At 35.8% G+C, this 11,475-nt stretch overlaps 2 protein-coding genes across 9 annotated transcripts in view; one reads left to right on the top strand and one right to left on the bottom strand.

Moving 5' to 3' along the window:
- Nucleotides 1-11,475, top strand: part of LOC135166691 (glutamate receptor ionotropic, kainate 2-like) — a 105,411-nt gene that overhangs the window by 70,772 nt on the left and 23,164 nt on the right. The window lies entirely within an intron of this gene.
- LOC135166700 (uncharacterized) lies at nt 4,923-11,467 on the bottom strand. Of its 5 annotated transcripts, XM_064129233.1 has the most exons (10): nt 11,316-11,467; nt 10,313-10,423; nt 8,652-10,037; nt 8,222-8,313; nt 7,874-7,917; nt 7,699-7,746; nt 7,422-7,523; nt 5,793-5,930; nt 5,603-5,707; nt 4,923-5,413 (listed from the first exon to the last, which is right to left on the bottom strand). In XM_064129233.1, exons 5-10 carry the CDS (start codon nt 7,887-7,889, stop codon nt 5,181-5,183), a joined length of 642 nt encoding a protein of 213 aa, XP_063985303.1. In that variant the 5' UTR covers nt 7,890-7,917; nt 8,222-8,313; nt 8,652-10,037; nt 10,313-10,423; nt 11,316-11,467; the 3' UTR covers nt 4,923-5,180. The 5 variants fall into 5 exon arrangements, with proteins under 5 accessions (XP_063985303.1, XP_063985307.1, XP_063985302.1 ...); XM_064129237.1 differs by having other exon boundaries at nt 7,606-7,746; nt 8,222-10,037; XM_064129232.1 differs by having other exon boundaries at nt 8,222-10,037.

The raw sequence follows: 11,475 nt of genomic DNA, 5'->3' as shown, positions 1-11,475 counted from the left end.
AATTCTCATGCGTAGTCTTTATAACTGCCTTCGAAGTTTCCGCATTGATGTAACATGAAATATCATCCCCTGTAACTAAACCGAAAACACCAATGTTCAATTTTAAAGGGAATAAAATCAATGTTTATCAGAAATAAATATAGTTTACTGACCGAGAATGAAGGGGAGAAGCACAAAACCGAACAGCAGAAACATACTCATGATTACTTTTGACAATCGAATCACTTATTAAAATAAACCATTCAACACGAGCTCAGCTAATCAACTGACATTGTTTCACCCGTTGGTGGTTCAGGAACCACAAGACAGGAAGTGGCTGTGGGATCAGAACAATTAATATGGTTTTCCCCAGTGCAATGATGGAGTTTTTCGAGGAAAGTAAGACATTCATTTCCTCTGATGCCAGTGGAGATCAAAGTACAGTGATGCATAGACGTAAAAGTAAATTCCTTGCTATAATACATCACTCTCTGGTCACGAATGTAAGTACTGAAAATTGACAAAGTTGTAGCTCGTTGTTGAAAAACAGATTAATAACTGTAATCAACGGAACTAGTTAAATGATTCCTCTTGACACAGGCCTCATCCGATTCAAGTACAAAAGCAAACAAGATAAAAGCACAATTCGTCTATTTATATCTGTGAAAAAACAGTCCAGTGGCCGTGACCGCACAAACCCGATGTGCACGTAATGATTATTTTGTTTAAGCACATGCGGTTTTCGAGCTATTGAGATTAACTTCACTCGAAAGAATAGTAAGACTAAATTGAAAATTTTTGTATTAATTATTTATTCTCTTACAATGAGAGAAATAAGACACAACTCGGAGTTTTTGAATTCACAGTTTTGGATTTTAAAATGGAGACTAAAAATAATTATATGAAGGCAAAAGAACTCGGATCGCGAAATGAACGGAAAATCGTTGTTGGTTTGTCGAAATTGGAGTTAAGACTAATCTTGAAAAGTCTCTCATCATTCCCCGTTCGTCTCCTGAGGATGCGCCGTTTGATGGAAGATTTTTAAGGAAGTAGAAGTTGCTGGTTTTTAATTGGAAAAAATTTAACTGCCGGGGAGGTACTGCCGAGGGTGAAAGGGGACTCCCTTCCATTCGGATAATATTTGGGAGAAATCTTGACCGCTGAGTGACTGACGGGAGGAGAGAGGCATTCTAACATAGCTGCAACGGATTACGCTATAAAGTTCGAGAGAAATTTATCAATCAATCCCAAGGGATCAATTTATCAATTTATCATTGTTTTATTGTCGCAGCTGCAAGGGATTAAGTTGTAAAGAACGGCAATATTCGAGAAATTGTTGTGGGAATGTGAAATGAAAGATCGAATTTAGGAGGAGACAATTTTGTAGAGATGTTATAAGAAAGAAAAAGACTCGAACCTTAAACTTTTTTCACTCGATTTAATAATGAAATACGAAATGAGTTCGGCCAAATGAATATATTTCGAAAAAACGGCGAGTATTTACAATTAGAAAAATAGCTCGTGGGATTTACGTCTGATAAAATTAGTAGTGAACCATTCCGATGACAGCAGTGGCGATGGCCGAAATGACACACCAGGATGACGAAATAATCGAAGGGGATTTGTTGCACAAATGATGTTTGCAGAGGTGTAAATTTCTAGATGGCATTCGTGATAAGGCGTTCTTCGCATCCTGTGGTAACGCTCTCAGATCCGTACGTAATAATAATGACGATATATCTGCGAAGAACTCACCACACGATCGTACGATCACATAACTTCCATCAGCTGAAAGTTACAAATTATATTGAGAATTTCGATTATTCTGTCATTCACGAGACAAATAGTAGAAAAATCAGAAACTCAATTAAAATTGAAAGTTAGAAATAAGAGGGAAAGGGTAATTTTTTATTCTATTTGTTTTTTAGTAACAAATTGGAAAACTACTGAGTTCTTCAAATGTGAACATAAAAGTTTGTTGGATTCTTCCAGCAAATATTTACGATAAAAACTTAAAACAGATTTTCTGAGAGAATTTTAAAGGAAACATTGCAGACTTTTAATGAGACACTTTTTTTGCACTTGATTTTAATTAGGTGTCATCTACATGATCTCTACTAATAATAGCTTCGAAGAATGATAGTGAAGAACGCAGTTGTTTTTATAGGACAGAATTGATTCCTCTCAATGCATTGAACTACCAGAATAATCTTTTTTCCATCAACTTACGCAGATCAACGTCAGCTTTCCCGCACCCACTCATGCAATGAACGAAGGTTTTTGGTGTTGTAACGTTCCTTGACTCCACATTGGCGTAACATTCAAGATGTTCTCCTGCAAGCGAATACAAACACGAATAATTGTGTGAAACTTTCCAAAAATTTGCGACGAATTTCTTCGACTAAATATTAGAAATATACCAACCAAGAGCGCAAGGAAGAACAACGAGACTGATCAATAGTAATAACTTCATCGATTGAGTCAATTGATTTCCAAATTGAAAATTCCTCAGTAGCGATCACTCAATCGAAGGCCAATATGCGACTGACAAAATGGTAATAGTTCACAATGCACAATGCTCAGTGGTAAAAGCAGATGGAGCACGATCTCGTTAGACTATTTTTAGGAGTACATACTTAGAAATCCAAGTCCTATACGTATTCTTAACGATTATCGGAGTGCAAGCTGTGGTAAATAAGCGACTAAATTTGCTTCGTCGATATCATACATTGAATATATTAAAATAAATTGTGAGTATTGTACACTTTATCTACCACTAAATTGAAATCAATACATCGCGATAGCGGTGATAGCAGCTCCAACCAACAAAAAAAATGTTGATGCGATTGAAGGAGCTGCATTGCAAAGGTCGCCCTTACACCGGTGGATTTTATCAGAAGTCAGTCCTGCCAAAGCTGCCTTTTCGTCCTTTGTCATTGTTTCGGAATCAAAGTGGGCTGCCAGCTCAGAGAACATGTCATGACATCCACGCATTGTCATCACTTCGCCTCCAGCTAAAATTCGAATATTTAAAGACTATTATTCAATAAAGTAAATTATAAATTGCAATTCAATTAAATTATGTTCATAAATTTTAGTGTTAACACAGACCGAAGGCAGACAGTGAGTGACAATTAGACAGATAATTTTACGCGAGGTTGTCATAGATAACGTTATCGGAATGTACGTGTATTTTTCCAATATTTTAATGAACCAAAAAATTCAAATTTCAGAGGGATTTTGTATCAAGGTTCGATATGCCAACGCGGCCCTTGGTCGAGGTCCTTCAGCTGAGGAATGTTAAAAAAACGTTCGCAATTTTCAACTCTTTGAAATCTGAATTTTCAACTGTAAATTTTAATGAAAAATGTTAGCAGAATCTCTACTAGTCAGAGCTTAACGTGGTCAATCATTTATTTTTAATAAAAATTGAACGGATTTTTAAAGCGATTTTCATCAGAATTTTGACAAAATTTCGTCTTAATATCATTTGATTTTTTCACATCCTACGAATTGTGATTCCCGCTCGAACTGGTAACAGAATTTTCCGATCAAATTTGTTTCCATATACGTCATCACGTGATCTTGTCAGAACGAAAATATTCTCCTTGATATTCAATTGATCAGCGAAATAAATTATTCGTATGAGATTAACTGTCGGCGCTCACGTAATCGCACGTTACCAACAGAATTTGTCCTTCATAACAACTATTCCGGAATCAAATATCAAAATTTCCAAATATCAACGAATTTCTGGCAAGTGACGTCAGCACCCATCAAGTACACACATAAATACGTGGAATTATCGCTTTCTTTGATTATGTTCCCTGATATTTAATTGTTGTACACGTCGAAATTCTCGCGACTTCCTGTTTCTCTTCTTTAGAAATTCAATTAATGTGTATCCCATCCCCTTGAAAACTCTAGAATCCTGCGACATACATTTTTTTCTTTCTTCTATCATAACAAAACAAACAAAAAATGGAAAACTAAAATTAAAATATTTTCAATGGACCATTTCTAATCAAAGAATTCATCAAAAACAACTGGAAAATTCCATTGAAATTGAATCCCACCCGGCGCGAAAAACTTTGCAGTGACAACCAACAACTTATTGCTCTTCATGTCCAACGTAAATAAAGTGTTGTAGAATAAATTAATGAACTTACGCAACGGTGCCTCGCCTGTAGCACAATCTGACGTACAAGGTATTGAAATTCTATCGGTCTTCATATATTTCGACTCCACGGAAAAGTAGCATTTCAAATTATTACCTATTGACAGTGTGACTAGACATTAGTAGTCAGTCAAAGGTGATGAAGATTACCAGTTTGATTATGCAATGAATAATAAAAATACTCACCCATTGCCAAGGGAAGAAAAATAATCGCAATTACGAGTAAGACTCTCATGATGATGACAATGATGATGAGATTTTTCCGGTTGAATTTCCAAAGAGTAACTGTGGAGATCGATTCCCGCTGAAAAGTCGGGAGGGGCTGATGCGAGTGTAGATAAAATTTAACTGTATGATTCTATTACTAGATGAGAATATACAGAGACGTAGGAGGTGATGACGTGTGCAACCCATGCCATAGCCAAAACCTTGAAGCACGTCAGTGGAGGAAGGAGTAGGGGACTGTCTATGTATTCTGGCGCCATTTGAAAATTGCACTGCGCACGCACAATGTAAACTGCAAAAAGCTGCTGAAACCTTGGATTACGGAATGAGGAAAAACCACATCCAAGTTCAAGGATGCACTTGACTACCGAGCATATCTGAATTTATTATTTTTTTATAAACAAATATCGTAAGCGATCGTCGAATGTACCATTTAATTCTAATTGCTTCATCACAACATTGAAAAAGAGCAGTGAAATCTCCAGATACTTTATGACTACGGGATCAATACTGAGCAGTAGGTCAACAAACAAACGTAGACTTTATCATTAGATGAATATATTGAAAATATATAGATCTACAGAAATATTATTGATCTTTAATGGCAAAACCTCGTATTACCCCAAAATTATTGCTTAACATCCTTAAAAGGCAATTCGTAAATCCCAGCGAGAACTTTGGGTGTCGCACTTAATATCACATTGCTATTAGAAGTACACTTAGAAATTAGCGCCCGATAGACACCTTGGCAGATTCAACAATAAGCCACGCACAAAATATTATTTGTCAACAAATAATTTCAATTAATCGTGATAATGGCAACGATGATTCCGATGATTAGTGACAGTAGGGATGCAGATAAGGCTGATGGTGCCCCATTGCAAAGATCTCTACTGCACATGTGTACTTCACCAAAGTGAACACCTTGTAAATTCAATCTCTGCTGTGCTGGTAGACTATTCAGAACATCTGGCGATGACATGTCATTAAAAGTCTCAGCACACGCACGTACGATCATTTCACTGCCATCGGCTGCAAATTGTTAAGAATATCGGCGTAAAAAATTATGGTCTACCCACGATCTTGGGAAATTCTTCAGAAGAATCATGAAAAAATCCTCCAAAGGTCTCCCGAACCTTCGAAAAAAACTCTTTGGAAGATTTTCTGAAGACGATAATTTATGCTAAAGATGTTGTTTTTATTATTTAGTAATTAACTTACGCAGTACTGCTGATGACTTTCCGCATTGTGAACCGCAGGGTATTTCAAATCTAGCTGTATTCATGTACTTGGATTCAACTGCAAAGTAGCATCTCCCCGCTTGACCTACAAAGAGAGAAAGGAGTGTCCGGAATCAATGGAAAATTATAAACAGCGTGGTTACTGAATGAATACGTTTAATTAATCTTACCAAGCGCGAGGGACAGCAGAACGACACCAATGGACAGTAGAACCTTCATGAGTGCTTGATAAGTGATAAGAATGTGGAGATCCTGACTCTTCGAGTTTCCAAGCGACACTGAAGGACTCAATTTCCTCTGGCAACTCGCTGGCTGGACAAAAGGGGGCGGTTACTTGGAATATGGATTCAGTACTATAATATCACTGCAGTTCAGGAAAAATACTATCTGAATCAGGAACTACGGGTTAGATAAGCTGGTTGGCATGAGCCAAGTACGTCAGATTTAACATTTTTTTCTTATCTATCATTGTTTCATCCCTTAACCGATAACTCCCAAGGACGTGTGATTCTTCTTAGCAGGTCATATTGCTTATACTAGCAATAATGAAGGGTATTCGATAGAGACATCGCACTAACGAATTTTATTGAAGTTAAATCAATTGTAATTTATTTTTATGACATTAGTTCACAGCATTTGTAATGATTACTATTCATTTGTCGTCCATTAGTTAAAATCATCAATCAATCGTTACGAATAATAGGATTTGATTGTTATTGCAGTCTTTCTGATACTCAAAAATTGGAAACTTCATAAATTCTCGGAATTCGTACTAAATTTCCCTGAGATTTTGGGAATAATGTCACACAAATCACGAAAAATTTTACGTTCTGCGCAATAGAATTTTCAATTTCAAGATTTTTTTCAGGATTTTTTTTCTGCCCCCCACTTGGCACCTCTTTTTCCGTGTTCGTACGAGAATTTTTCCCAGAAATTTCTCTGTGTATATGACGGTAAGCGGATGAGGAAAACCGGCAATTACGTCATAACATTTATTAGTTTGCTACTGTTGTTGTTTCGCATTTTTATTCTTAGAATTTTGTGTGACAGTTCACGGAGCTATTTCTTAGATTATTTATCGAAAACTGGTCAATCGTAAAATGTAATTGATATTGATTCATCACTTCGCTACTAAATTAATTCTTCCACCGCTCAAAGTTACAAAGTTTTTATGAATTTCCAGTAATATTTATACTCATATTCGTTCCATTGCCGATTTGAGTGTATAGTCTTCATTGCAGAGATGTTCTGTGCACGTGCGCACATCTAGAAATGATAGTGACGCCAAAACTTTCTGTTTTTCCGATGACAATGTACTCAAAAAAATAGGTGATGATAATTGTTCGGTCATCCCAGAGCATCCGCGCACAATCAGCTGAATTCCGTCCCCTGAAGTGTGAAAGAAATGACTTCATTTGATATAGAGTAATATGTACAATTCGATAAGGAGATTCTCGTCAATTGACACGTCATTACCATTCGTTTCCCCAGAACATTAACCCACGCCTGCTTTCTAAATTTATTTGTTTCCAAATTGTCTATTTTTTTATTAATTTAGGGCTTGATTATCAATTACTTTCTGGAGTTTTATTACTTCAATCCCTTTTTTATGTTTTTTCGCGCTAGCATTTTACGCTAAACTTTTATCTCCCTCATTTACTATCGCCACTCACTCGTTGCGGTTCTAAAACACAGACTTTCACCATTTATTCTTCAGAAAATTTACCTCGAACTTAAAATTTTTTAATTACAATTTAATAGTAACACAATTTATTCATTAATATTATTCATTAATTTACCTGTTGAAGCCATTGCCGTTTCACATCCGTTTTCGCATGAGATTTCTGTTTTACTCGTCTTCACATTGTATTCCAGGGAATGATAACACATTAAAGTCTGACCTATAAGTAGAAACAGAAAGAATACAGATCTAATGAAATTTAATCCGTAAATGACGGATAAATGCAGTGAAATTATACTAGCCTAATGTGATGAGCACCGATACAACTCCAAGAAACAGTTCAAGTTTCATGATTTCTTCTGGTATGCGAAGGACTGAGGGCCAATGTTAATTACCTTTTAGGGAGATTCCCAAAACTGTACTGAAGAAATTGCGGTTGCAAGCTGGGGAAAAGTAGATAAGGCTGAGAATTAGCCATATAATGATATCATTAAACTGCGATAAACCCAGAAGTTTCACGTAGACACACTGGGTCAATAGACTTTTTTGAATTAATTTTAAAACATTCACCTGGTTCGCACTTCATTGAATGCTACGAAGTTATTCAACAGAACCTGTTGAATTCACGAATCATTTAGTTTCCATCGAGAAAAAGCATTCGAGGTCTCAACGGCTTTGAAGATTTTTGTCGTAGTAGTTTCAGGGAAATTCACAGGAAATTTGGAAATCAAAATTAAAAAATCGAGACAATAATTGAAGGAAATCCTCAATTTAAATTCAATCGTTTTGGAACTGTGCGGTAATATCTCATTGAAATGTGTCTGATGATGTTGATAATTTTTTCGATCGTTGTCAGGAAAGGGAATTTAGAAATTCCTCAGTGAATCCAAGTTGTTTTAATAAATAAAAATATCTTACAGAATAACGAGGCGGTCGCAAATCGGAAGAAAATGAAGTTCAGACGGCGCAGTAAAACAGCGGATTGCAGCAACCGAATGGAGAAAAAATTTCTGGAAAAATTATATTCCTGTTCCGTAATTGACCAGTCAAAACAATATTCGGTAAAAATTACTGAATAGTTATGCACTCCCTCAGACGGCTGTCCGTAAAAATTCTAAAACGTTCCAAAAAAAATATCGAACGTTCAGTAAAAAAAATCCGTAACTGTTCCGTCATTTTTACTGAATACTATTTTGACTGGCAGATTACGAAACAGGCATTTAATTTTTAAAGAATTTTTCTCTCCGCGCAATCACTTGTTGCTCGTTCACTCAATCGGTCTAAGTAAAAAATCAATAGAGCAACGCATGCTCTTTATCTCTTTGGAGAGGTAGATTATCACACCAACCCATTGATTTGCACTCCTGTTATAGATAGCACACTCTCAAAAAACTTCCGATACCTTCACTGAAACGCTTTTATTGAACTGCGCAGCAAAAACTTTTCTAGAAAAATTCTATTTCGTGTTTTGAATAAAATACAATCACGAGCTGTTAAAAATTTTAATGCTATTGACATAAAATTTCTGCGGATTTCAGTTAAATTTTCACAACTTATGTTTGACCGCAACATTGCGCCTTTTTTCTCATGATAGCACCACAATTTTTGTAAATAAAATTGCCACCTATAGTATCGATAAAAATTTGAAGAAGTTCAACCTTTAGAAATTCCATATTTTATAAGCTCATAAATTTGTCGTCATTTACGTATCGCAAAATGTAAAAAGAACGCCTCAGTTCAATAGGAATAATTCAGCGTCAAAATTTTTTTCTACGCCACAATAATTCTGGAATTTTTAGTTGAATTTTACTATTCTCAGAAAAATTACGGATCTTCTTCGGAAATTTACTGCCCATTCGAGAATTTATTCTCTTCGTTTCTATGAAAATTAATTATAAATCGCAACCATTTACAGATTACGAAAACAGTTACACAGTTTTCATTAAATATTCCCCTTTGTGTAATTGGTTACAAAATATCCAAAATGTTCGAAATACCTTCCTTGATTTGATTTGGTTGAATTCCCGAATTCTATGGGGCTAAAATAACTGAGCAGTGCTGCAAGTGGTTGCACCAGAAATTGCATTCCAGTGAATTGACGTAATTATTCAAAAATCGATCAAAACTGATGAATTTTCATTAGTTCTTACAAGCTATTCAAATTAGTTATTACAAAATATCCTCAAACTCCTCCCGCAGCATTTTTTCTGATTAAATTCTCACAAAAACTATTTATCGCGGCAAAATGATTTTCCCAAAAAAAATTTTGTCCAATTTCTCTGAAATTATTCACAAATGGGAGTTAAAATAACAATTCGATTTTTATTTTTAATATTGCCGACAAAGAAGTACAAATTGATATTCAAAAACTGCGCAAACCCTCGCATATTTTAAAATATTCAAAGCCCACCTCGCGCCCCTTCGCAACTTACATCGATTTAATTAATTTCCGATACAATTTTTCAGTATATGCAACACATAAATCATCAAAATGCATTTTGATTCACTCCAACTAGAATCATGGTAAGGAAGGTCATCAATAAAGATGTTGACACAATCGACTCCGCTCCATTGCACAGATTTTTCTTGCACAGGTACACATGACCAGCGGTTATTTCTGGTATGGCCTTCGCTCCTGGTGCATATGACGTTAAATTAAACAGCGAAAATGTTGGACCTTGATTCCCCAAGTAAGCTGCACCACACTTGCGAGCAGTAGCTATACTTTTATCAGCTGAAATTCCAAGAAACGTCTCAGTAGATTGATAATATTATTATTGGATAGAGTGACTACCCTGAAGGGATGGGGTATGGGCCAGTGATGAATGGCACCGAAAAAAAAAAATATACTTTGGCCAATCAGATTTATTTTGGGGTTGTAAAAGTCAATTAAATGCTCGAAAGTCCTATTCAAAGGCTCCACGCGCTTTAAATTCTTATCATTAATTATGGGACTATCCGTTAAGTGATCCCTGTCCCAAAATTCATCCCTTCAAGATATTAACTCACACATTTCGAAGTCAATCTTCAAGCATTGAGCGGTGCAGATGACTTCTCTCTTGGGTAGAGCGTTGCACGGGGGTTTACAATCGAGACTCTCATAACACTTGACATTGTCTCCTGTAAATAATGCAGTTGTTGTGAAAATTCCTCTAGAAATTTCAAATGAAAAATCTTGAAATTTTTTTAACGGATGAAATTAGGCAAATTTTATATAAATAAGAAGGAAATGGCCTCTCATGATAAGCCCATGATTTGCGGCGGACTGGACCCTTTTAGCTGTTTGTTCCTACGTTCGCATAGTTCGCAGAGAGTTTTCAGAAAATGAAAGGTGGAACGATTGCTTGAAATATTGGAAAATTCCGAAAACAATGAAAGTTTTCCTTTGTGGGATTTTCGTATTATTTCGAGATCGTGAATCTCTCGATCGTAACTGAGGATACCAACGACATATTTGTTTTTGTTTTCGTTTTGTATGCTCTTGTTAACAAATAAAAAGATCTGTGTGATGCCGGCAACCAAAAGGCAATTGATAACGTTTTCCTTGAATTTGTAGATTTATTGGAAATTCTTTTTTGAATGAAATTTCTGCTTTTTAAATGATTTTCAGTGAAATATTTTCCATCACCCTTTATAAAGGAGTAACTTTTTTGTCACTTGTAAACCTAAACTGATCTCTAGACATTCAATAATGTTGAGACTAGAACCAAATACCCAAAAGTCACTCTTCGCTGTTCTCACAATTACTTTTTAAAAATTGAATTATGTCGTGAGATGCCCAGAAGTATCAAATTAATTTTGCTCTTCACGAAATATCAACTTCAACAATATTATGATCTCCTTTTAACGTTGCTCATATATTTTCAAAGGCCGTTTTGGATTAAAAAAAAAATCCCAAAGCCCACGACGTCTAAAATTCACACGATGTGATCGAAATGTCAAAAAAATTCTACCACTGACAGGCAAAAAAAGTGAAGAGGCAATAGAAGCATTGATTTGATGATTCACTAACCTAGGACGAGGGGAAGAACCATAAAGCTGATCAACAGGAGTACTTTCATCGTGATATCTTGCGAGTGAAATGTTCAGTTCGACCTCAGAATTCGGACTAGCGATGGTCGCAGTTGAAAATCCAGAAAGCGCGAGTACAGAATTGGGCGAGACACACATGT

This window comes from Diachasmimorpha longicaudata, chromosome 10 (genome assembly GCF_034640455.1).
Source record: "Diachasmimorpha longicaudata isolate KC_UGA_2023 chromosome 10, iyDiaLong2, whole genome shotgun sequence".
Classification (NCBI taxonomy): domain Eukaryota; kingdom Metazoa; phylum Arthropoda; class Insecta; order Hymenoptera; family Braconidae; genus Diachasmimorpha; species Diachasmimorpha longicaudata.
Note: the sequence above shows the minus strand (reverse complement) of the source record. Positions and strands in the feature narration are given on the sequence as shown.

What these genes read in the sequence shown, in the direction of transcription:
- LOC135166700 (XM_064129232.1), bottom strand. An exon ending in TTTGGGAATCTCCCTAAAAG is followed by an intron (nt 7,524 to 7,698) that starts GTAATTAACATT and finishes TTCTACTTATAG; the next exon opens with GTCAGACTTTAATGTGTTAT. An exon ending in TCTGCTGTCCCTCGCGCTTG is followed by an intron (nt 5,708 to 5,792) that starts GTAAGATTAATT and finishes CTCTCTTTGTAG; the next exon opens with GTCAAGCGGGGAGATGCTAC.